Below are 24,608 nucleotides of genomic sequence, written 5' to 3' on the forward strand. Positions count from 1 at the left end.
AAAATACTTGAATAAACATATTTGAATGGAAGATATGCGGACTTATGAGGGCATGAAGAATAGAAAGATAGGAAGCCTAGAACGGTTGCGGACATTGTAGGATGAATTGTTTTAAGCTGTTGCACTGCGCATTATCGCTCCAGATGTGTTGTGGGCAGTTCTGTAACGAGTTCGACAACGGATGAAAACGGATGCACAGCTAGCAGCTAAAGCATGGAAAAGCTCACCAAAAAGTTTCGAATGTTGACACATCCAACAAAGTCTACACCAAGCTTATTACATCCGCTAGCGGGAGGCTGCTCGGGAACAATGCTTGTAACGCTTTGTATGCATTGCAGTGTGCTTCCTTGGAACAGCTGCATCACCGGTGGGTCGTTTTGTGTGGCTGTGACGATGACGTTTAATATTTTCGCCTGATCCAACACACCGTTCACCAGTGTCCCCGTAGCGTTCAGTGCACACTCTACGAAACACTGAAGAACAGCACACCTGAGTTGATATATTCTGCAGTGAATGTAGAGCACAACCTGCTCACTCACCTTGCCACGTTCGTATATAAGCGTCCGCTGGAGCGGTTCTCCACCGTACAGATTCTTGCAATTTCGCAGTAGATCCTCATCGATTAGCGATGGTAAATGGCAGCAGTCTTTCGGGTGCTTTAGAACCAAACATACAACGGACACTTTGAAACAGAAACGCTTCCAGAAGTTCACGTCACAGTCAGAATCTACTTACCACATCCAGTGGTGGTTGATTGCAGTTCGCGAATGACTGCGGTGCCTCGGTGTTGAAAGGAAATGCGTCGCCAAGGTACGGTGATAGCAACAGTAGCTTCAACAGTAACTCCTGCCAAAAATGGGAGGCTGTCCGTTGATGTGCCACTACCATTGCAGTTGAACAGTGACTGTGCAGCGTGCCAAACCGAGGTTGAGTGTGTGGTAGATAGTTTTCAGATTTTTGTAGAACATTCAAACATCATTCAGTGTGTTAGTTTATTTGGAAAAAAGGGATGGTTCATTGTTTACGAATATTTCTGATAAAAACATTATGTTACACAGTTCAATGCTTCACACTAACACACAAATTTATTACGTTCCAATGCTTATCGTTACGTACAAAAACCGCATTACCCAACCGAAACTTAACAATAGTTTAACCAGTTTTTTAACCCCCTAATTTATGTAGTTTATTGTTCTCGCGTGCCACATTTGGGGTGCTTTCTGGTCAGGGAAATATTTCCTTTTTTTTCATCGGTCTGGCATTGCTCTTATTCCCATTTTTGTTATGTCGATTTAGCCTGTACGCCCTTCCCATACTTTTCCTTCATTTTCGACACAAACAGATCGCACAAGGTAGCTGGAGGGGAAAAATCCGTGAAAACAAAAAAATTAAATTGATTATTAAATACAAAGCGTAACCTATTTCCATTTTAATACGCACAATTCATCCACCGATCGCTTGGACAGTTCACTATATCAACTTCCAGCAAGCATCGGTTGTAAAAGTACGGGATCGGACTGCATCGTGGTTTTTCCGCATTCGCCTCAAAATGTTTCATCAGCACGAGCCTCACCTGTCCACAAACCCTTAGCGCGTAGGAAAAAGATTGTTGGTGTTCCGCATCAAGGCCATCCTTGTACTTGATATACTTGTCCAACTGAACCTGATCACCGTTGGCAAACATTCCGATCGCTTCGTAATAACACTGGTGAATGCACTGCATGGGAGAGCGAACTTGTTTAGCACTGTTTGAAAAGAAGGTAGAACATTGAGAAGATTGATCGCGTACCATGAGCGCTTCATTGTCTGTGCTGGAATTTGTGTGCTGCTCATAACATTCGGGGAACGGTTCCTGTGGAAACGAATGTTCGATCATGCAGCATATTTGTGCGTCTGATTTCTGGAAGATATCACGTAGATCGTGTAAAAAAAAAACAGATTTACATTCTACGTGAAAACCGTTTAACCGTTTTAACTAAAATTCTCATTGCTTGCGTTCAAATGTATGGTAGTTTGAAAATGCGTGCATACTTTCAGGCGTAGGATCATATAACGCTAAAGCGTTACGTACCCCAACTTTCGGAGCAAATAGCTCTGCTAACAATCAAAACACACTTTTAGCACCGTTTTCACGATAAAAACCACCACCCAAGAGGCTGTAATTGAATCCAAAAATTAAAAACACACACTTACGGGATCATCATCAAAATTAAAGTCTATAATTGCGAAAACCTGAGGAAGAAACAATCATCAGCATTATTCGAACTGTACACTTGAGTATGTTTTATTAAATAACTTGTCACATTTAACCTGAATGTGCGCAATGATCACTAGCAAAACTACACGCCCAAAGGCAGTTAGATGCATGTTTGTTCGACTACTGAACCATACAAATCTCGCTATTGAAATGTTGCCTTTATGCTGTCGTTGTTCTTTGCCCGGAAATGATATTTAAAAATATTTTTTTAAACAATTATCTATAGTGTTATTGACGATTCAAGTGTTTCACAAATTAGAGCGTAACCAGTAATTAGTGATTTTGATCGCGTCAGAAGCGATAAGAGCAGGGCACGTGATAAACCATTGCATGGCACGTGCATCAAACACATTCGATCGGTTGTGTGATTCGTTTTGTAGAAGTTAAAATATAGTTCTCGGTCTTAATTTGTTTTCGGATCGAAATTTCATTTTCAACATGTGTGTGTGTTTTGTTTCTGAATATATTTAATGAATTTATCTTTGTTTTCACTTCATTACATTATTTGCTTCTCTGAATGTGATCCTCTTTCACTCAAGTGCCCGGCGTTAATCACGTTTTGGGTAACATTCACCGTTCTTGACTTTGTTGCAGAAAGATGCTTTATGGAATAGATAAAATAAAAAAAAGACAACATTGGCGTGCGATCGTATAAAACTCCCATGTAAAAAAAAACTCACTATTCTGCCACTTGTCTGGCGGACACTGGAAGAAGGTTTCTTTCATGAGGCACATGGCGAAAAATCCACCAACAGGTGAACATTTCATAGGGCGCCCCTGCTCCGCCATCTTATTTTTTACCGCCTTTGCCGTTTCCACACACGTGCTGACGACTCTCTTCGCCGTATCTTTCCAATCGTCTTGGACACGATCAGCATACTCGAATGCTTTTTCCTGCACGATCTCGTCACCGTTCATCACGCCCAGTGACGTTAGCTTACACTCGAGCATACACTATGCAGAAGATATTCTTACTGAAAATTAAACTGATTGTGAGCATCTCACATGCGAATAATTATGTTACCATCGACTTCTCATGCGGTTCGGAGGCATCATCTGCGGCGGGTGCACAATCACCAGCATCAGTTAGTGGGATGATTTTTTCGACCTCACAGCACCTGCTCATTTCATCACGCTGAGGATCAAATTGTGTAGAAAAGCGGTTGCAAAAGGTAGAAAAATTTAACTTTAACTCAATCTTACCCTTTCCCTTAAATTCTCACAGTCCGGATCGGCCGCAACGAGCCACTAAGAAATGGGACAAATGAATTAAAGCAAAGACTCACTAATCACAATCAATTGCTTTCTCACCAAACTGCCAGCAAGCAGGGCATAAAGAAGCACTGTACCCTTCATCGAACTCATCGCCGTAATAACTCGCTTGGTAAATGGTTAAAGCTCACAGTTAAATAGATACTACGATACTACACCCTGTGGTTGAGTTTGTGTGCCTGTTTTATAGTGCAACAGTGAATCAAACCTTAATCATCATTTGACGGTGACATATTAGTGCTGTTTTCCGTGTGCAGCATCCCGATGTTCAATGATAGGAAGCGTGTCTGAATAGATGTTCCGCTTTTTGCACCATTTGTCTTTCGTAATCTAAACGGCAAGATCAGCAGAAAGGTCGAATAATTATTGTACGTTGGATGTTGTTTTACAAAGTAGAAACATCGAAATGTGTAACTGTTTGAGATGTGTTAGACAATTTTCAGTACAAGTGACCTTAGATCATTAAATTGCGGAAAAGATCTTTACACGGTGCACGACCCGGGATCAAATCCCATCTGGATCGTTCCCTTGTAGTTGAGGACTGACTATCCAACTACGTGGTATAAGATAAAGTCTAGTACGCCTCATGATGAGGTCGAGATGACTTAGAAAACCGTTAAGTTAAGAGAAAAACATATTTTTTCCTATTGGCTTTGGATTATATTTATCAATTTCGTTTAAAGTTAAAAGGGAAAAATAAAAGACACTTCTTTCTCGATTGCTTTAGCCTAGTGTAAGAAAATAAATTGCTCAATAGCAAATCCGATCAACAGTAAGGCACTCCTTGGCGTACCTTGTTGCACGCAATACTAGCTGTCCATCGCGAATTAGGACAGTTTTTGTAGGTGGCCGCATGTAAACACCTCTCAACCTGGGAGCCCACCAACGGACAGTTGGCATCATCACGTTGAACTTTAGCTTTCTGTACGCTTTGCAGACGCTCGTTACATTCATCGATCGCCAAACGAACCGCTTGCCGGTAGTCGACCGGGAACCTTTCCGTTAGGGGGTAGAGCTTTTCCAGGTGTACCTTGTAACCATCGATTGCACCCATTTCCTCGTATACACATTGTTGCTTGCACTAGACGATGGAGAAGACAGTTTCTATGTGGTGTAACAATCGCTAACACACATTATTTCAACTGCTATCTTACCACAATGTACATACGAAATCCTGGATTGTGATCCTCGGCTGCCATTTCTTGACATTTCGTGCTAACGTGGTGCGGTATTAGATCCTCCATTTTGCAACAGTATTGAAGTTCCGTTTGCTGCAGGGAGTTATTTTGAAAAATTAAAGAGAACGGCACAACTTTGCTGAAATGAGCACACACTCACCTGTCTCTTTGAAATACAATCCGTGGAGGGCTTGAAAGAAGAAGAAATAAACGAGAGTTGTGAGTTAATATAAAGTTTTCTTTCGAGCAAGGCATCTTTACCATACAAACAACGATTGCAATTAGTAAGAACAATGTGACACACAATGCTGCTAAAGCCATTTTGCTGCAAGTGCTCTGGCATACGCTTTCAGCGCTCTATTGAACATGTGAGATGCGTCCCGAATGTACGCATCCAGTAACAGGAAAATAAGTTCGCTTCGTACAATTTGCGCTGCTTCGAAAGCATGGAAAATTGTGGAACGTTGTGTTGATCTGAAATTAATTAGAGTGGGGTTTTTTTAGTTTTTGAACTAATTCATATCACTCTTTCTCAATCACATGATGATCACTAAATACTTACTGGTAAAGTTCTAATCACGATCATGAATCTCAACAAGCTACAAGACTTCTCTCGACTTATATTCCGCCAGCAGCATTCTGGGCTCCACCGTGTTATTACGGAGAACCCTTTTTCACAGTTTTTCCGCAATAACTAGGCGAAGGGTGAAGAGATCTGGGTGAAATATTGAAGATGCGCGGTCCAAAGACCCATCCATTGGTATGCGGAACGTCCTGATCGGACCAGGAATGACCGAGTTATCGCCGGTTTTCCATGGGAATGCTGCTCGCAGAATTTTCAATTTTAAAACACGCTTAATTGGGAGGGAAAAATATTTTTCATGACGGAAAGAAATTATTTTATGTCACCTCTTTTAACTTCGATATGCTACCTTCTCGCCTGTTATGCTCTTCTGTTACCTGGTATCGAATTTTGCTGCATGAAAATTTGCCTCGTTTTGAGAAAATTTTCTATTAATTCTCATTTTTGTTTCTTACATTATATATCTTTCTTCCAAACGTGTGTGTTCGTATCAAAGAAACCTAAGGCAGATCTTCAAAAAAGTCCCGGAAAATTCTGCCAGCAGCATTCTCATCAAAAATCAACAATAACCTGGCCTTCCTCGTCCGATCGGGGCGTTCTGCATCCATTGGATGCGTCTTTGAACCTCACATCTTTTTATCGAAAATCCCACCATTATCCTTCCATTCACCACCCATTAATTCAGGAAAAATTGCTTTAAAAGGTTTTAGTGGAATAACTCGACAGGATGTAGAGGAATTGGAGTGTGTTGTTCCACAAGAAACAGGCACGGTCTACAGACGCATCCAACGACATGCGAATCGCCCCGATCGGACTGAGCGAGTTATTGCCGATTTTCCATTTTCAAATAATGCCTAAAGGAGGCATGTCAAACCTACTTAAAAAGGGCTCTCCAATGTTTAGCTAGGTGTTGTTAAAGAACTTCGAACATGACGTTGTTATTCGAGGATAAGTTTACAACCGAATTGTAGCTGTTCGTGGTGAGCAATAAACTCGACACTGGAAAAACCCAGTATACTGCTTTTATGACTGATACCATCAAACGATCATACCAAATGGATATATTTGAAAAAGTTCGTCTACAATTGCCTACAATAAGGCTGCCGTTTGAGTTTTGTACTATTTACACGCTAAAACGCCCTTCTTAACCTTATCGCAGAGCTCACCCTTTATCCATCGATCACCGGGACAGTTTTGCATCGTCAGCTCCATAACGCACACATTAAACAGCATCGGAAACGCATTACATTTAAGTTGTAGTGGTTCGGAATTGCGCCGAATGGACTCCTGTAAGGTCGCACAATGTGTGAAGGCATTTCCGGCTGCGATTTGATAGCCCTTATCGAACCACTCTAGGAATTTGATGTACCTTGGCACATCAACTTTATAATCTTCCACTAGAAAGCCCATCTCGCGGTAAGCGCAATCGATAAAACACTGGAAGAGATGCGATCGTGTAAAGTTCTTTTTCTTCAATATAACCTTACTAATAATGCTTACCACTGTGAAAATAGTGGTGTTCTCTGCCCTCTCAGCGCTTAGCTTCATAGCGCACTTATCGTTCGTTTCCCTGTCACAGAAGGGTTCGTGCTTGCAGCAATCGACTACTTCATTTGCCTGAAAACAAAGTTGTTGTATTCCAGCGGAGTTTGTTGGAAAGAGAATAACCAAAACACCCACCAGCCCTTTCCCAGGATTCCAGGATCATTACTTACATACACATTCATATCAATGCATTCAACGGCGTTTGTTTGTAGTGTTAGATAACAAATCACCAGGAGAAAGATGGTCAAGAAACAAGTAAAACGATTGAACATTATCCTTTTGTATGAGATACTGTCACACAATAATATGAAGTGTTGTGAGGTTACACTGAAGAGATTTATACACAAAGGTAGAGATTTATATACTTCATACCTTAGAACTTGTATACAAAAAAATATTAAAAACCGTGCAGTTGTGTCAATGCGTTACGAATCGTAAAACGAATCGTAGAGAAGATGAGTCCCGTAACTAATTGAAAGGGAACATTTACTGAAATCCTATCATCAATTCATCCGATGAGTCACCGTTTCATTGGAAACTTTCCTCCAACTAATCCATATCAATCGCTAATGTGTCACTTTAAAATTGCCATATTCCACGACATGCACAGATAATTCTCGACCGTAACTCCGGTTTGCCACGGGGATGCTTGTGGCAGAATTTTCCGGGAGTTTCCTGGACCACATTTGCCCGTGGAAAATCGCTCAGTTTTGTTCCGATCGGAGCGTTCCGCATATTGTTAGATGCGTCTGGGGGCCACGCGTCTTTTTGTGGAACAAGTTATACCTAACCCTCCACCTCAGTTTTTCTGCAGTTTTTTGTCTTATTTAGATCAATGTTCCACGATCATTGAAATAGTAAATGTTAGTGTAAAGTTAGTTATAAATCCATTTGCATGTCGTCACATGGGTAGCGAAAATCGGAAACTTAGATTCAACTTGATACCAAACCGATTCAATCTGATAGAAGCCCCCAATTTCCACTCGGCTTAGGGTGCCCCAGAAAGGCTAAATCCACCACTCGTCACTCGAAGTCCTCGACTACTCTCGAGGAGAACTCCAATATTGTTACTATTTTCGAGCAACTACTCTTACTTCAATGAAGGAACTACCGGACGACTATTAATCCTTCTAAATCTGCATAACATACTCTCTTTATTTGTCTCAACAATCCACACTCAACAACACCAACCAAATAGCTCCCTTAACTCGTACACAGTGGAGCACCTTTCTGGATCTGCTCACACAACGGACTAGCATCCCACCGATCGGCCGGACAGTTTTGCATCACCTTCAATATGATGCAGGCGTGGAACTTTACCGCAAACGAACTGCACGCAGTTTGCAACATTTCTGCGTCCTGCACCATCTTATCTTTCGTTGCCACACAATAGTCAACGGCATTCGCGAATACTTTCTGATAAGTTTCATCGTACACGGCCTGACGAGCGTTGATTTTTTCACCAATGATCTCGTATTGTCCTTCCAGGAAACCCATCGCTCGGTAAACACAATCAAAGGCACACTGTATTCGATTTTGTTTGTATGATTTAAGAGGGAAGAGAAGCGAGAGTAGGCTCATTCAGGAATGTGACGAAATAGGTTAGAGCCTAAGCATATATCTTACCACAACAGATTGTATTTTATCATAAGGATGTGCAGCATCGGAGGTTTCGAAGCAGCTTGACATCGTATCTGACTCGATGAATATTTCATGCTTGCAGCAGCTTACAACCTTCGTAGCCTGAACATAATGATAAGGGAACGCGTATATGCTTTTCTTGAAGGTGACGCTTAGTACTAACTTACGTGTACCCTTAGCTCAACACACTCTTCAGCTAAAACTTGCCGGGCACTTTGAAAGCACAACATCAGAGAGCCGACCAGCAGCAATGTCCTATGATCGTGGTGATACATCGCGAAGTTCGTTTTTGAGTACTGTCACTGCAACTGATTTTACGGTTGAATTAGTTTAATTCATTTATACCGTTATGACCCATCGCCGAACAAACGATCGCAGGATGTGGGCAGCAATAGTTGAAGTATCACGATCGACGTGCTGTGGAGCAACGTGCGTTCTATAGAACGCCCAACAATCGAGCTTATCGTCGATAGTCACGTGCCAGAAACGATATATCTCTGTAAATCAGATAGCTTTTACTCGATACTAGTTATAGACGACAGTGCGGCCAAGCATTGATGTACCGGATGGAACTTTACAAATGTTACTGAAATGGAGCTGCCAAAGCAGGCATGTCAAACCCACTTAAAGAGGGTTCTCCAATGTTTAGGCTCTTAGCTAGGTGTTGCTAAAGCACTTCGAACATGACGGTGTTATTCGAGGATAAGTTTACAACCGTTTTGTAGCTGTTCGTGGTAAGCGATAAACTCGACACTGGAAAAACCCAATATACTGCTTTTATGACTGATACGATCAAACGATCATACCAAATGGATATATTTGAAAAAGTTCGTCTACAATTGCCTACAATAAGGCTGCCATTTGAGTTTTGCTTTATTTACTTGCTGGAATGTACTATTTACACGCTAAAACGCCCTTCTTAACCTTATCGCAGAGCTCACCCTTCATCCATCGATCACCGGGACAGTTTTGCATCGTCAGCTCCATAACGCACACATTAAACAGCAGCGCAAACGCACTACATTTGAGCTGTAGTGGCTCGACATCGCGCCGAATGGACTCCTGTAGGGTCGCACAATGTGTGAAGGCATTTCCGGCTGCATTTTGATAGCCCTTATCGAACCACTCTAGGAATTTGATGTACCTTGGCACATCAACTTTATAATCTTCCACTAGAAAGCCCATCTCGCGGTAAGCGCAATCGATAAAACACTGGAAGAGATGCGATCGTGTAAAGTTCTTTTTCTTCAATATAACCTTACTAATAATGCTTACCACTGTGAAAATAGTGGTGTTCTCTGCCCTCTCAGCGCTTAGCTTCATAGCGCACTTATCGTTCGTTTCCCTGTCACAGAAGGGTTCGTGCTTGCAGCAATCGACTACTTCATTTGCCTGAAAACAAAGTTGTTGTATTCCAGCAGAGTTTGTTGGAAAGAGAATAACCAAAACACCCACCAGCCCTTTCCCAGGATTCCAGGATCATTACTTACATACACATTCATATCGATGCATTCATCGGCGTTTGTTTGTAGTGTTTGATAACAAATCACCAGGAGAAAGATGGTCAAGAAACAAGTAAAACGATTGAGCATTATCCTTTTGTATGAGATACTGTCACACAATAATATGAAGTGTTGTGAGGTTACACTGAAGAGATTTATACACAAAGGTAGAGATTTATATACTTCATACCTTAGAACTTGTATACACAAAAATATTAAAAACCGTGCAGTTGTGTCAATGCGTTACGAATCGTAAAACGAATCGTAGAGAAGATGAGTCCCGTAACTAATTGAAAGGGAACATTTACTGAAATCCTATCATCAATTCATCCGATAAGTCACCGTTTCATTGGAAACTTTCCTCCAACTAATCCATATCAATCGCTAATGTGTCACTTTAAAATTGCCATGTTCCGCGACATGCATAGCTAAATTTCGAGCGCAACGCTGTACCGCTTACATCATCGTGAGAGTGTTACAACCCTATCAACTTCCGGTAAATCGGTGCAAAAACGTTGTCCCATAAATCATCGACCATGCGCACGTTTGACGATCAGTTTTTGTACGAACGAGCATTGAGCACCATGTGGGCGAGCTTGGTTAGATCTTCCTGTGCATTGGCGTTGCTTTCGGTGGCATCCACTGCCGCCAACAGTGAGGAGCTGCTGCGGGGCAAGGAAAACTGTCTACGGCACGATGACTTCCCAAGCCCCAACGAGTGCTGCTCCAAACCGCAGTGGATCAATCGGTACGCGGTACGGCGCTGTCGGTACATTCATGCCGAGGTTGATGGAAGCCGATACGAACGAGGGTCGGTAAGTTAGGGCCGCGGCTTGAAGCGATTTAGATGCAGGAAGAAATCGTTGACTTATTCTCACCTTAAAGTGTGAAGCACGATGCGGTCTGTTCAAGATCAACATCACTATGACCGATCGCATTCAGCGGGTGCGCATCTTCCGCCCGAGGCTGCAAACGCGCGGAATAGATCAGGGCTGGATAAATGTCGTGCTGAAAGCGCTGAGCTACTGCAAACCGAAGGTAACGCAGCTGCAAGGACGCCGTGCACCAGCCGACGAAGAAATGGAGCAGTGCGAAATAGCTGAAGACATCTTTGGGGATTGTGTCCAGGCGCAAATGTTTATGGTAGGTTCGGTGTTGCGTGTGCTTAGAGTAGCTTCAGTGTAAGAATTTTACCCCCCGATTACAGCATTGTCCCCGAACGACGTGGATTGAGTCTAGGTCCTGTGAGATGATGCGTGAGCTGCTGGCTGCAGGTTGCCCCTACAAAACGTTGGGTGAGGTAGTTGTGCTGAACGACGAAGGATACGTTCGAGACGATCGAGTGCTGGATGATGAATACGATCGTCCGTATCGCGGTGGACGAACGGAACGTCCACGGTACGATTACGATGACGATGGGTATGACCGACGAACTCAGTACGATCAGAGCAGTGGTGGCAGCTATCTTAGACGGACTGAAGGAAACCGTGGAACTAGCTATGGCAATACAGAACAAGGTGTTGTAGTTTAGGAGAAGCAGATAGTGTAAGTAACATTTTCTGAAGCCTTCTGGAAAAGCATTTGAAATATATTTTTAATTAACTTTAAAACCAAAAGCCCATTTAGAATTAGTGGTTTGAATTGGTTGTTGATTTTTATTATTTTAAAATATCTGTCAATTTGTTTTTCGATGTGCGTGCTCGGGGACGATCTCACACACAACTGGCATTGTTAACCTCCTTAGAATTTAAACACTGCAGCAAAGAGCGATCTCCACGCATAAAAGCTATCTATAAATAATGCTCAACACTATATATATATATATATACAAAACGTTTACTGAACTCGAACCAGACCCTATATATACCTACAAGGGATGTGCATCGGTTTCGGTGACCGAAAAAAAATTTGGAGTGTTTAAAAATGAATGACACCTTAAACACTCTCTCCTACGTGTCGGAGGGGTTGTAAACGATGCTGCTAAAACGTATGACTAAGCGCAGGTACAGATAATACAGATTAAACCTATCTTCTTACTTACGCATTCACACGTACACGTACGACACATACTGAGGAGCTTGGACACTTTTCCATTTTCATTCATACTCTTGGGCCGCGTTCATTCATTCGGTGAGGTAGTCATTTCGTTCGGGGCGGGACCTTACACACTACTACGCTACTCAACAGGACATTACTAGCGCTCCCTTTCAGCTTTAGCTTAAACTAGCTGCTCTTATTTACACTGGAGTAAAACTTAGTCCTGGTTCGCAGTGATCGTTGTCGGGTGCAAATGTACAGCTACTCCACACAATGCTCAAATAAATATCCAATTTTACCTACATCCTAATCGGAGGGATTACGCGCTCCATACACTGCAACACTACTACTATACGAATACTGGGCTTAGCTTGATGTGTACATCTTGTCACTTCTTCTGCTCGGGTGAGTATTCACAGGCGGATGAGAACTGTGTGTCCTGTTTTTGCTTCGTTTTCTTTTTGTAATATCGTTTTCTTTTGTAAAATCATCTCTCTCTCTCTCTCTCTCTCTCTTCCTCTCTCTCTCTCTCTCTCAAATAAATACTTCACAAGAAAGATTAGTACACCTTCAATCTTGCTTAAGGTGTGCTAGCGAACTGTGAAGATAGTGGTGCCTGGGTCGGACGGATGAACAGAAGCACTGAAGCTGTGCATCTCAACCTGCCGAGGGTTGAGCTCAGCTGGAGATGGCCCAGCTAATAGGATGGGCACTTAACGCTTAAGTACAATCTTTTGGCTTGTTTTGGAATGATGAAGCCGACTTTTCGATCGGTCGGCGGTTGGTTTTCTTTATTTTTTTGTTAAGCTCCTTGGTGGATGAGCTCTCGTGCTTGCACGGCTACGTCACCTGCTGCGTGAGCAGATTAACCAGCTCGGCATGGTCCATGTTGTTGAGCGTCTGCATGTCGACACCGAGTGCGGTCGCGACCGCATCCATGTCGAGCCCGAACGAGGCCAACAGCTCCAGGAACTTCATCTCCTCACCGGTCAGCGGGTTGGTGAGCGTCGGACAGGAGTGATTACACTGGGGCCAGCTGCATCGCTCCAACAGTCGCAACGAGCACTTCTTTGGTTCCGCAATGTCCACCGGCTGCGGTGCCCGATTCCGGCCACCCGGCCCTCCACTGCCACCTCCACCGTTACCCCCGCGTGCCTTACGATTTCGATTCCGATGACCGTTCAGGCGCTTCTTGTTCTGATTCCGCAGCTTGTGGGGTGGGGTGGGTGGTGTTGGTTCGTTCAACAGAGCTACCGCCGGCGTTCGGACACCGATCGCCAGTTCCTGGTGCGGTTGGGCCGGATGATGCCGATGGTTGTTGCGCTTCGGTTGATTGATGGTGGTGGGTTTGTTGCTAACCATGCTGGTAGTACTATTTTTTGGCATTCGTTCTAGTTTAGGAACTTTCGTTAAACCAAGCTGCTGGGTGCCGGTGGTTTCGGTTGGGTTCGCCTTACCAGGACCGTTTTGTTTGCGCTGGTTCTGGCGCTTGCGTCGCTCCTGCCGTCGCCGCTCTCGTTCCTCTTTGGTAAGCTTCGGACGTTGCGGCCGCTCGGAGGAAGATTCCAAGCTTACCGAACCGATCTGTTTCTGTTGTTGCTGCTGTTGCTTGTTCTTCCTGCGTCCACCATTATGTTTGCGGTGCAGTTTCTGTGGACTTCGATTGATCGAACGCCACTGTGACTGACGTTCGTCCGCATTCGATTGCTCCCAGCAGCGTAGCGCGTCCGCTAGCGAGATGTCGTCGATCTTGATCTTCATCCAGTCACGCTTGGTTAGCACGGAATGGCCGATGCACGAGGGAGCAAACACTGCCGACACGTTGTTGAGCGATTCACGCAACGCACCACCCATATCGTGTATGTAGTCCCATTGCTGTGGTGTGACCGGTGCACCAACACTATCTGCACGCATCTGAGCCTCATCAAACAGCCACTGGAACACGAACAGAGGAGCTAGACAAACAAACAAACAAAAATAGGATATAAGTAACTGTTTTTTTTTTTTCACACAAATCAGTGATAAAGCAACTTACATTTCAGAGTGTTGTAAAGACGATGACCGAAGTAACAACGCCACGGTTCCTTCGTATGTTCGGCAACGCAAGCCTGCGGTAACGCACCGTCCCACATTTTCCAGCCCTGTCGTACGGCTTCCGAGGCAGCAACTGCACCGGGCGTGTATGGTTCCCGGTCCAGGAACCACCCCGAGTCGCTAACACCACGTACGCTTACTTTGAGACCTTTGTTTCAACCAAGAAAAGCAAACAAATAATTTTAAATTCAATCGACTTTTTGAACCGTGTGCGGTGCATTGCATACATTTAGGCGTACATTTTCGCTTCTTTGTAGCAGTGAACAGCGACCAGTGCTGCTAAAATCAACTTACCTCGTTCGTTCTGTAGAAATGTTCGCACTTTGTCGAGGTTCAGCATCACGCCCAACCCTCCCGCAGATGAACCAGCCATTAGGAGGTCGGCACCTTGCGAGTGTCCTAGCCCTAATGGCACCAGATCGGACATCACCTGGCGTACGATGAGCGAGCCCATAAATCGTAATCCATCGCGCGTGTCGGGGCGGATTTTAGTGCCACTCCACGAATCGCTGCTACAGTACGGAACGAACACGTGATTCGCGTTGTACCAGTACGGATTCTCCGATGGTAATGCGGACAGGAGGCCACCAACTGGTCGGAAGAGAATGAAACAAAAGGATCCTTCAGTATGACGATTCACAAGATTTTTCTTCCTTTCCTGTAAGACACTCACCATCTCGCGTTTCTGGCCACTGGACGGAAGTCATCAGATGGCGCTGCTTGAGCCACCTCGTTCGACACGATTTGTGATCATAGCAATGCCAACCACCTTCGAAGAACACCACCCACCGACGGGAACCGGGTGATTTGCGTAGGTAAAATCCAGCCTGGGAACCATCGTTACATGTAACGGTTCGGTTCGAGAGAAACACTCGCTTAAGGAGCGGTGGCTGGTTGGACATGCCGTTGAAACCTGCTGTCCCGTGTCCTGGCTGCCGGTGACCACCGGACGCATCGAGCCGCTGGATCGAGTTACTTTCGATCGAAATGTTTGATCGATGGTGTCGGCTGTGTGGATGGTTCGGTGAGTTAACATTGACCGAACGACACCGTGCAGTGGGTAGTGTGTATGTGGTGATAAAAACCAACACTGTTATCTATAGAGAAAGAGATAGAGTTGAAGAGAAGCGTTAAAAACGGTGTACCATACAATAGACTGCAATGCGCGAGAAAGCGACGAACTTTAAATTTTATAGAACAAATACAATATTTGTGGAAATTATTTGATTTTACATAAAGTTCATTTTTACATAGAATTGTATCATTCAAATAATCATTCATTGATCTTGTTTCCTCACATATCTCCACTCAAAACAGAATACCTTTACCGGATATGGAAAAATCATCAATTTCCCTACCAGGGGGCCAAACACCATCTGCACTCACCAGCCAGACACTCAGGCCGGTCGGTGCAGAACAAACGAAAACGCACGACTATCAATCCGTGCCGGCATGTCTGCTACAAACGCCAGGCTCAACATGAATGCTGAAATAACAAGCGAAAGATCGAAACACAAAAAATAAACACCGACACAAAACCGCAGGACATATCCAGCGCCTGTTGCTACTACCACTACTACTACTGGCAACACTAAAATTCCTTCCCCAAAGCAGACGGCCCCACAGCCTCCACGCGGCTCCAAGGATGGAGCGAGTCGAGCAAAACGGGAAAGAAATTAATCCGACTACCGTAAGCTGTTTTGCTTTTTGCTTGCCCTTTTTTTCGGTAGCAGACGCCATTGGACAATAAATCAATCTTCACTCGGCGGGCGCACAATGAACGCCACAACCGGCACGGGGGCCCGAAAACGAATGGTGAGGAATGGGGAGGGCGTGTGGCTAGCGTGCGACGGTAGACCGGACATAAACAAACGATTAATTTACCTCTGTTCAGGTCGGGTCTTATCTTTGCCACTCCAATTTATCTACTCTCCCCTGCTGATCGCGACGCGGCCACGGCCTTTAGTGGGCATCACACACGATCAAAAGTGCCGGCCGCTGCACGTTTTTGTGCCGCGGTTGGGAACTTCGCGGTAGTGGTGGGGAGAGACAAAACGAATATCCGAGAATCGAATCTCTTCGAATCGAAAATTGGACCGCACCGTACCGCCGATCGACGAGAACGGGCGCGAGATCGATTTGAGGCCCGGGCTTCGCTTCGGACGATCACCAACGATCGCGGATCGGCCGGACGAACTGTGTAGCCTCTCTGCCAGGTCCACGGTGATGGTTGTGGTGAAAGAAATCAAAATAAACAACTCTTTGCGCGTTGTTTTTGCACGGGTACGTGCGTACACTGTACCGGCACAGTTGCCTGAAGCCAGCGGGAGGTTACGCAGTGTTTATAAATCGCTATCGCCGATCGGCAGACAGGCAATTAATAATCCACCGACAATGCACGATCGTGTGTGTGTGTGTGCTTGTGCGCCACCGTTTGTTTGATCCGGTGCGTGCTGCGGAAGGCTTTGACTGCGAGATGTATGTCGAATCAAGTTCGCAGCATAAGAGACAACCTGAGATGCAGGCAGCAGGGCGTACAGCCGATCTGAGTGAAGACAAACATGTGACTACCGGTGCCGATTATCCAGTTCCTGTTTACCAAGTGTCTGGCATGTCGACTTGTGAAGTGATTGCTCGCTTATTACCCTTTTTTTTTTTTTTGGATATTCTGACTTTGTTAACGTGGACCATCAAGTGATATAACTAAGTAACTTCCAATGTTGTTTATACATGGTTCCGTTACGGATCGAACTCTATCTCTGTGCCGTATTTCTGATCGCATTTGTTCGAAGCGAATAAACGTTCCAAGGAGCATTTCATACCGAGTCCTTGTTTCAAATTCTTGACGATCAAAAGTACAATGTAAGCCTATAAAGTCACGTCGGCCATCGAATGGTTTATTAGTCTTGCCGATGCCACGTAGTAGGATAGTCAATCCACACTCCGGTCCTGCCGTTGGAAGACCGGCATCACTGTCATCTACACCATCGGGCCGACGAAGTAATTGCTACTTCCTTAAAACAAAGGAAACAATTTTCTAGAAGATGTTCCTTGAGATCCTTGTCCTCAAGCTTCTTTCCTGGACTTGTTGCTAGAGTTTCTTGTTAGAAGTAATTCATTCTAAACATCAAAATTATTTTTGTGTGCCTTACAGCAACCTGTCTGGACCATCTTCCCCTATACAGGACATAGTAAAGGTAAACTAAGATAAGAAAGTTGATCGAAAAGGAAGAAGTTGTTCTGAATAGTGTCCTTGCTAATTGATTTTGGAGAATAATAATATTCGAAACACAATGGTATACCATTTTACGATCCCCACTGATCTTTGGAGCGGATCATCCTTAGAGTTTCCAAAGTTTACTGCAAGCAAGAAGCCTTTAACAGCATCGTCATCCTTTCCCAGAATGCATCACACTGAAGACCTTAACCTTAACCCTAATCTACCGGAACCAGCCAGAGCCCGTTCAGTATCGCCGATTGCTTCAGAGTGCACCTGGACACGAGCCCGCGCAAGATCTTCAGAGCGATGGATGGAGCCCGCACATTGAAGTCTTCACTTCGTACCGCCACTCAACCAACAAAGCCTCACACGAAAAAAAAAAAGGAAGTCCGAAAGAGAGGGTAAGTTTGCGAGTCAAAAGCGGGCCAGAAAACTGATCGAAACGGTTTCGCTCGAGTTCCCTTGTGCGTGCTGCCCAAAATCACCTCCGGCAAGGTGTCAAGGAGGAGGGGGAGGTGAAGGTAGGGGAGTAAAAGGGAGGGAAAAAAGGAACAACATGAAGTCCGGAGGGGAGCAACAGCAGCAGCAGCAGTACCGAAACCGAAACATAACAAACCGAAGATCAAAGAAAAATCACCGACAAAATAACACTCGCTCGCGCACCCATCGGTTCCGACCCCTGTGGGGAATGAATGGTGGGGGGGGGGGGGGAGTGGTATCAGGGTTGGGAGCGAGGGGAAGAAGGATGCTTCGAACTGAAACCAAGGAAGAAGAAGAAAACGAACAAAACTGGCCACTACCATCCGTGTTCCGTTTTTGAGTCTTCGGGTGAGGGTGGGAAAGGGAAGGAAACCCCTGGCGAATGGAGGGTTGATATTGAGGGGACGAAAAATGTTCCTTCTTTTTACTGCACAGGTCAATCTGGGCAGAGGGGGGGGGGGGGGAGTGGTATGGTTTTGTTGTTGCTGTTTTTCCTTAGCACTGCTCGGAGGCTGCGAAGTACTGACTGCGGCACTGCAAATGACTGCTGCTGCCGTGTCGCACTGCTGGACATCGTGACGACGCATGCATTTGCGTTTGTTGTTTTGAACGGCGAATTCCCTTCCCAGAAGAAATGCTATTCGTCTTTCGGTGGGTCTTTCACCTGTTCGCCCAGTTCCCCACCCATTGCCCTTGTTATCTTTCATCCACCCCACCGTTTCTCGGCGCACAGTTGGGTGCTAAAACGGAAGCGAAACGCGCTCACTCGTTGCTGTATGTGTGTGGTGCGAGAGTGTTTTTGTTGGTGTTGCAAGATCGATAGCGCTACCATTAAACGCACTCACGTGGTTTCTGATAAACATGCCGACGCTCCTGCTGGTGCGAGTGTTTGTGCGTGTCTTCTATTATGAGTTTATTTATATCCGTTTGCGCCCAGACGCCGGTATGCTTGCGGCTGGGTTGTGGTGCGATGTTTGGGAGGGGGAGGGAAGGAAGTTGGGCAGAACGCAAATGAAGCAGATCGATCGGTCTGATTCCAATTAGAATGCACACACTCATGAACGATCGATTGATCGATCGATTGGTAAAAAGATATAATATTTATTTAAATGTAGGCAACATGAACTGTTCACTTTTAAAATAGATTGAAAAAGGAATCAAATTTCAATTTAAGAAAAAAACCGTGCATACCATTAGGTATCAGGTTCGTAGTCTACTATCCGTGAATGAATAATCCGTGAACAAATGAATAATTTTTAATAAAAACAGTTAATCAAGAAGCGTTTAAAACTGGCATTTTTCATGTATTTATTTTTAATAATGAAATGCAAACTTTTGTTAAGAAAATTTTAAACAATAAACCCAACAATTGCTTCATGTACAAGTTTTGCTTTTGCTCTATAAAACAACGATTCAACTTGGTTCAAACATCTACATTTTTACTGTAAAGTTCGCTAGTTTACCTATGTATTTTATATAACAAAACCAATTCAGAGCCCAGTCTCAGCATTTCCCAGAGCCTAGAGTTAAATCAGCATTTTTGCTTCGTAGGTTGATTATAGTAAACAATAAAAGGGTCATTCTCGTTGTTTAGCAGAGCCATTTAAACAAAAATATTTTTCTAATTCTTAAGAGACGTCCGTATTGCTTTTCAAAAATCGGTTAAACAGTTATTAAATACATTCTAACATCAAAATAAATTTTATCAAATAGACCAACTTTAATTAACCAAATGGAACTGCATCTGGCCAATAGAACCCGAATGATTCTTTCGTACAATTAAAAAAGCTTACATCACTTTACAGCAGTCTGTCTTAATAGCTGAAGAATATCTCTGCTACAAAAATGCACAACACAAAAAGAATTCGTAGCATCTTAAGCACCAACTTAACAAAGCGCTCAAGTGCGCACACATTTCGGTGGCGAATTCCCCGCCGTCAGGCTTCCCTTTTCGACTCACCTACCACACGATTCTTTTCCCTCCCGCCCCCAGCAGTCAATCGTTACGTTTTGTAACGAGATTAGTATCCGGACGATCCGTTACCGCAGCACGGCGGCAGCACGAAATGCCTGGCTGGTTTGCCGCCTTTATTGTAAAGGCTTAAAATTGCGCACGTAAATTACATACATTTGCACGACCCTGACCGTATATTAGCGCGGCGAGGATGCACTTTTGCATCTTTCCACCTCTAGGCTGTCCGGGTTGTATTTGCAGGCACGCCATGATGACTCGGCAGCGGCAGGAAGCTAGCGAACGGCCACAAAACTTCCCCGGAACTCCAAGCAAATCTTCCAGGGTGTCTGTGATGCTCTCTCTCCCTTTCTCTCATTCGATCTCTTCCCCCATTTAACACCTCACAACGCCCAGCTCGTTGAGGATCGCCGTGGATCGCCCTGCAGTAGCACGTTTTCTGTTTATGAAATTGCCGACACTCGTTGCCGTCTCGTACCATTTGCATTTCGATGTACTTTGGCGAGCTCATCGCTACCGATCTGGTTCGGTTTGATGTTGGCGGCAAAGTTCAAGGCATGCACACACAAGCACAAGAAGAGAAGCGAAGACAATAACAAAAATGAAGCAAAACGGGCGGCCACCGCCACTGTTCCGCAAAAAGGGCGCAACAACAACAGGTGCAGACACTGTTCGCTTTGCGTTATCTTCCTTTGGCAGGGCTGCTCGCTTCGATGCCGGAGCCATGTCCGGAAGGATCTTCCTTTTGCCAAATCGGTTTTCTTGAGACGCAGTTTTTCTTGGTGCTCTTCAGTAACTATTTTCCACTCAAGTTGTGCGAAGCTTCGTTAAGTGATCAGACTTTTAAGAATAGTTTAAGGAGAACCCTTGAGGAGCGTTTTGGTAGGTAGGAATAAAAGTAATTCCTTCCAAGAGGTATTATTTTAATCGATTGTAAATTGGTTTGTTTAGGGTCATTTTACATGCTTTGCCGCTTCGTTCTAAGCGCCACTTACGTATTCACCTTCGCCGTAGCTCACAATTTACCATACTACCGGCACCGGCTCAGTGCAAACAATCAAGTGCATCTGGTGCAACCAATTTGTTGCTCCACCACCGCCCCACCAGTGTCTACCATTGCCTCCCTCCACCAGCAAAAAAAGGGGATACGCGTGCGCAAACGTGCGATTAATCGTCTTATAATTGGCCCACCGGTTGAGAGCTGTCGGTAATTATAATGTAATTTAAATAATTTTCCATTTAATTAATAGCTGTCAGGGAAACCGGTAGGCCCAACCTAGGGCGGCTCGTTTGTGTCTTTGGTATGTCTGCCAGTTTCGTTAGCACCAGCCTGGAATAGAGTCCCGGGCGCGAGATTTCCTTTTGCGATCTGGCCTAGGTAGGTAGAGGAAATTTTGCTTGTGCAGATGCGCGATATTAGATCAAAGCCGCCCTTTTTGCCGACTGCATGCTGGGGCTGCGGTGTTGGTGTTTCGCGACCGGGAAGACGCTGTCCCTTTCATCTCGAAACGCCATAGCTGCATGTCCAGAAGGTGCATGTTTTTATTCGCCGTTGCGCTTTATTTACACGAATTCTCGGTCCATCCAAAACGGTTCTCCCGCTCGGTACGGGGGTAGAACTGTTTGATCCTCGAGATTGAACATTAAACGAAAAAAACATCAAAGAATGTTCATCTAGCACTGGTGCGGGTTGAAAGCAAAGCAGCAAGTGAAACGGTATCAAAGGATTGCCTATTTGTTGGTTACCCAACAACTTCAAAGTGTGCCACGGAATGGTAGGGGACACTAGACGAGATTGTCCGAAAATGGATAATGAAGAGAAGCTAGAGTAACTTGGGTATAAAGGTTTGATCACATTTTTGGATCTTGAACCAACGGTTTTCCCTAGCAAAAAGCATGCCTTTCGACGCCAGTAGTTAGTTTGAAAATGCTTAAAATGATGAAAGAGTCCTCTGATGTCCAGAATTAAGATTCTAAACATTATATTTTGACTTACGTACATAGCGAAAGGGATCAAACAATACGCAGGACACTACGGTTGAATCATCTTTGAAGATGTTTGATCTTTTCGATCTTGTCGAGCAGTAAGTTACTTTGGTTCTGATCTCATAGTTCAATACAACATCTGAGATTTAATAGAAGAGTTCCTGAATCTTCTGAAGCTTTAGGCGAAACTTCTTCTACATTCCACCTCACTTAATTCTCATCTCCCAAGAATGTTTTGCCTATGCCCTAATAACACGCATTCCACTATTACAACACACAAACTCACAACTTCACAAGTTGAGACGCCTCCCCAAACAGAAGTCCACTGTCAACCGAACCACGCATAAGTAGATATCGTTGTACCGACGTACGCGCGTTGTCAGTCCACCACGATCTTGTAATCAAAAACCGCGATGCCGACAAAGAAGCTTTTCTGCCGGGGAACCCATCCCTCGGTGTTTACGATGATAATGATGTTTTTTGTTGCTTCCTCTGCTCGTCCACTTCGGATGCATATCAAGATAGTGGCACCTACGGGACACCATTCTTCGGGGACATCCCCTTTGTAGGGAAGGGAAGTTCATTCTGTTGGTAAAGTTTCCGGTTTCATGGGCGAAGTTGAAGATCTGTCGACGAGTAAAGGGGCTAGACACATTTGCGACACAACCGCTAACGGTAACGTCCTTCTCCAAGAGGTCGCAGCGATTGTTGTTGTTTTCTTGTTTGTTTCAAGATACGTACCCTGACAAGTAGGACTAGACGAGGCGCCATCAATAGTCATATGATCGGCGATCCTCACCCAGGTACGTCGATTGGGAAACGGTTGTCAACTAGCGCTAATGATCAGACACACACTACCGCCGCCGAGTTTAATTGAAACATCCTGCCGCTCTTGTCGTTAATCATAATCCGTCTAGGGCGTGATCTCCACAGATGTGGCAGTAGGAGACGAAGAAAATTGGGGATACACGAAGACCTTGGGCGGAGGGCGAACATTATCGCGCGGCAGCAACAGTGCCAGCACTGGGATCAGATGGTGTGTAATGGCGGAATAGCGAAAGAGAGATCAAAAGCGCGGGTTGTACTAGCGCATGCTCTCTCTCTTTCTCTCTCTCTCTCGCTCATTCGTGCAATTGTTGTGCCCCGTTTTTCCAGCCTCCCTCTATGGTTGTGGCGGTCCCTTTTTGATCTGGTGGGCCTCCGGACTTTCCACACTCACACACACACACCGTACCTGTCTCGAGCGCCGGCCAAAGATCAAAGGGTTTTCGTTTTATTTTTCCAATTCCTTCGCTCCGTGTTTTTTTTTTTTGTGTTCTCTCGCCGTTGGTGTGTTGTTTTCTTTTTTCGCAAGCGGCAGCTCGTTGCGGTGGCGTGCGCGCACGTGCCCACCACATCTTCCCTTTACTTACTCGTTATGCCCCACCACCCTTCCCTCAACACTTTCCCGTCACTGCCCTCCCTTCGTCTCGTTGGAGCACGTTTTCCAATCGATCAATTTCATGGATCGCTCGCACAAGGGATGAATTCTTCCTCGTCTAACGGCTAACCGCATGAGATGAATCGAACTGGCCGGCCGTTTGATGTGGATCACGGAGTGGGATAGGGGGTGAGAAAAGAAAAAACACCACAACAGAAGGAGAACAACAGAAGAGGGGAGCAAAAAAAAAACAACAACGCCTCATGGCGGGAAAAGGTGAAAACCGGCAGCCGCCGTGGACGCCGCAACACAACAAATCGGTAATTATTTCAGCGGAATCGAATCCGCGACCGATTTCGCGCGGCACGAGCATTTTCCACCCCGTTTCTTAACTCCCTTTTCTCTGTCCCTACCTTCCTCCAGTTCACCTTTGTGCGTGACGGTGGCAGAGCATTCTCAACGAGCCGATGCCGCCGCCGACACAGTGAAAAAGCGGCGAAACATCATTAATGATATAATAATGATAGTAAACTGTACCTGAAATTATACATAATTTAGTAATAAGTGACTAGACCCCGGTGCCCGGCGTGTGCCCGGTGCGGCATTTTCAACCTTTCAAAGGGCTACAGATTGGGTCGGTGTTGAAGGTGCCCCGAAGATGGTTTTGCAGCGGGAAAACAACGAACCGAGACAGCTAGCTGTTAAGATCTAGCCGCCTGATGTCAACCACGTGTGAGTGTGGTGAAATATGTTGGCAATTTTATGCTTCTATGTTTTGCTGGTTGAAATTCAAAAACCAAAAAATTTAAAATAAAGAGCGGAAAGAATCGAACAATTGAGGACGATTCACACTCCAATCAAATCAGATCAGATCAGTTTGCAGCATTATTTGGGTAAGTGTGATAAGAAGCCTCAATAAGTGTGCCTTGTTGTTGTACCACACCAAACTCAAAACCACTCGTCACACTAGCGGTGGCGGTTTTGTTTGATCTTTTTTTAAACTTCCTTATCGATTCCCCTCTGATAGAGCTATGCTGCTTCGCTTGCTATCGACATCGAACATAGCAAAACATCTTTTACCACGTGGGTGTGAATTGAGCGCAATCACACCGTTGCACACCTGTTGAAGCAAATGGGTCGGCGTCAGGGAATAGCAGCTCCGCGAACTGTAGCATTAAACAACAAAAAGAGCGCACGTTGTGCAACGTGGTTGGAGACTTACCGTCAGTGCCGTCCAGTGGTTGTTCCTTCGACATCGAAACGCCATTGTTTTGTTGAGTATTTTTTTCTCTTACGATCTATGGCGGCGTAGAATGTTTTCCTGGCGAGATTCACCGTTTAATGCTTGTACCTCAAACAATTTTATAACTCTTCTTTTGTTCACTGTTGCTTTTACAAAAATAATGTATTTTTTACTTCAC

The 24,608-nt window shown here is 44.8% G+C and overlaps 6 protein-coding genes across 6 annotated transcripts; 1 reads left to right on the forward strand and 5 right to left on the reverse strand.

The window, feature by feature from the left end:
* Positions 1-76: 76 nt before the first annotated feature.
* Positions 77-888, reverse strand: LOC126560942 (uncharacterized). Its single transcript, XM_050216893.1, has 4 exons — positions 736-888; positions 540-656; positions 228-473; positions 77-160 (listed from the first exon to the last, which is right to left on the reverse strand). The coding sequence occupies exons 1-4, from the start codon at positions 886-888 to the stop codon at positions 77-79; spliced, it is 600 nt and encodes a 199-aa protein (XP_050072850.1).
* A 394-nt stretch (positions 889-1,282) lies between these two features.
* LOC126563190 (uncharacterized) lies at positions 1,283-2,367 on the reverse strand. Its single transcript, XM_050219817.1, has 5 exons — positions 2,311-2,367; positions 2,194-2,232; positions 1,790-1,900; positions 1,441-1,717; positions 1,283-1,356 (listed from the first exon to the last, which is right to left on the reverse strand). The coding sequence occupies exons 1-5, from the start codon at positions 2,365-2,367 to the stop codon at positions 1,283-1,285; spliced, it is 558 nt and encodes a 185-aa protein (XP_050075774.1).
* Positions 2,368-2,805: 438 nt separating this feature from the next.
* LOC126563191 (uncharacterized) lies at positions 2,806-3,622 on the reverse strand. Its single transcript, XM_050219818.1, has 5 exons — positions 3,569-3,622; positions 3,461-3,505; positions 3,282-3,392; positions 2,938-3,211; positions 2,806-2,858 (listed from the first exon to the last, which is right to left on the reverse strand). Exons 1-5 carry the CDS (start codon positions 3,620-3,622, stop codon positions 2,806-2,808), a joined length of 537 nt encoding a protein of 178 aa, XP_050075775.1.
* Positions 3,623-8,038: 4,416 nt separating this feature from the next.
* On the reverse strand, positions 8,039-10,068 carry LOC126560943 (uncharacterized). Its single transcript, XM_050216894.1, has 4 exons — positions 9,967-10,068; positions 9,752-9,868; positions 9,389-9,688; positions 8,039-8,359 (listed from the first exon to the last, which is right to left on the reverse strand). Exons 1-4 carry the CDS (start codon positions 10,066-10,068, stop codon positions 8,039-8,041), a joined length of 840 nt encoding a protein of 279 aa, XP_050072851.1.
* A 446-nt stretch (positions 10,069-10,514) lies between these two features.
* LOC126560944 (uncharacterized) lies at positions 10,515-11,509 on the forward strand. The gene is made up of 3 exons (XM_050216895.1): positions 10,515-10,793; positions 10,864-11,121; positions 11,186-11,509. Exons 1-3 carry the CDS (start codon positions 10,515-10,517, stop codon positions 11,507-11,509), a joined length of 861 nt encoding a protein of 286 aa, XP_050072852.1.
* A 1,346-nt stretch (positions 11,510-12,855) lies between these two features.
* Positions 12,856-24,488, reverse strand: LOC126561758 (palmitoleoyl-protein carboxylesterase NOTUM). Its single transcript, XM_050218067.1, has 5 exons — positions 24,410-24,488; positions 14,783-15,206; positions 14,404-14,700; positions 14,051-14,257; positions 12,856-13,970 (listed from the first exon to the last, which is right to left on the reverse strand). The coding sequence occupies exons 1-5, from the start codon at positions 24,452-24,454 to the stop codon at positions 12,856-12,858; spliced, it is 2,088 nt and encodes a 695-aa protein (XP_050074024.1). The 5' UTR covers positions 24,455-24,488.
* Between the last annotated feature and the right edge of the window lie 120 nt (positions 24,489-24,608).

Source organism: Anopheles maculipalpis, chromosome 3RL (assembly GCF_943734695.1).
Source record: "Anopheles maculipalpis chromosome 3RL, idAnoMacuDA_375_x, whole genome shotgun sequence".
Lineage (NCBI taxonomy): Eukaryota > Metazoa > Arthropoda > Insecta > Diptera > Culicidae > Anopheles > Anopheles maculipalpis.

Coding starts and splice junctions, on each gene's coding strand:
- LOC126560942 (XM_050216893.1), bottom strand. CDS start 888: ATGGTAGTGGCACATCAACGGACAGCCTCCCATTTTTGGCAGGAGTTA. Junction 474..539: donor TTATATACGAACGTGGCAAG/GTGAGTGAGCAG, acceptor GCTGTTCTTCAG/TGTTTCGTAGAGTGTGCACT. Junction 161..227: donor TCAACATTCGAAACTTTTTG/GTGAGCTTTTCC, acceptor AACTCGTTACAG/AACTGCCCACAACACATCTG.
- LOC126563190 (XM_050219817.1), bottom strand. CDS start 2,367: ATGCATCTAACTGCCTTTGGGCGTGTAGTTTTGCTAGTGATCATTGCG. Junction 1,718..1,789: donor CAGACAATGAAGCGCTCATG/GTACGCGATCAA, acceptor TCTCCCATGCAG/TGCATTCACCAGTGTTATTA. Junction 1,357..1,440: donor AAGCGATCGGTGGATGAATT/GTGCGTATTAAA, acceptor TTTCCCCTCCAG/CTACCTTGTGCGATCTGTTT.
- LOC126561758 (XM_050218067.1), bottom strand. CDS start 24,454: ATGGCGTTTCGATGTCGAAGGAACAACCACTGGACGGCACTGACG. Junction 14,701..14,782: donor GTGGCCAGAAACGCGAGATG/GTGAGTGTCTTA, acceptor TCTTCCGACCAG/TTGGTGGCCTCCTGTCCGCA. Junction 14,258..14,403: donor ATTTCTACAGAACGAACGAG/GTAAGTTGATTT, acceptor GTTGAAACAAAG/GTCTCAAAGTAAGCGTACGT.
- LOC126560943 (XM_050216894.1), bottom strand. CDS start 10,068: ATGCTCAATCGTTTTACTTGTTTCTTGACCATCTTTCTCCTGGTGATT. Junction 9,689..9,751: donor ACACCACTATTTTCACAGTG/GTAAGCATTATT, acceptor CATCTCTTCCAG/TGTTTTATCGATTGCGCTTA. Junction 8,360..9,388: donor GCGATAAGGTTAAGAAGGGC/GTTTTAGCGTGT, acceptor AATCGAATACAG/TGTGCCTTTGATTGTGTTTA.
- LOC126560944 (XM_050216895.1), top strand. CDS start 10,515: ATGCGCACGTTTGACGATCAGTTTTTGTACGAACGAGCATTGAGCACC. Junction 10,794..10,863: donor GCCGATACGAACGAGGGTCG/GTAAGTTAGGGC, acceptor CTCACCTTAAAG/TGTGAAGCACGATGCGGTCT. Junction 11,122..11,185: donor TCCAGGCGCAAATGTTTATG/GTAGGTTCGGTG, acceptor CCCCGATTACAG/CATTGTCCCCGAACGACGTG.
- LOC126563191 (XM_050219818.1), bottom strand. CDS start 3,622: ATGAGTTCGATGAAGGGTACAGTGCTTCTTTATGCCCTGCTTGCTGGC. Junction 3,393..3,460: donor GTGAGAATTTAAGGGAAAGG/GTAAGATTGAGT, acceptor TTTGATCCTCAG/CGTGATGAAATGAGCAGGTG. Junction 3,212..3,281: donor AACCGCATGAGAAGTCGATG/GTAACATAATTA, acceptor TCTTCTGCATAG/TGTATGCTCGAGTGTAAGCT.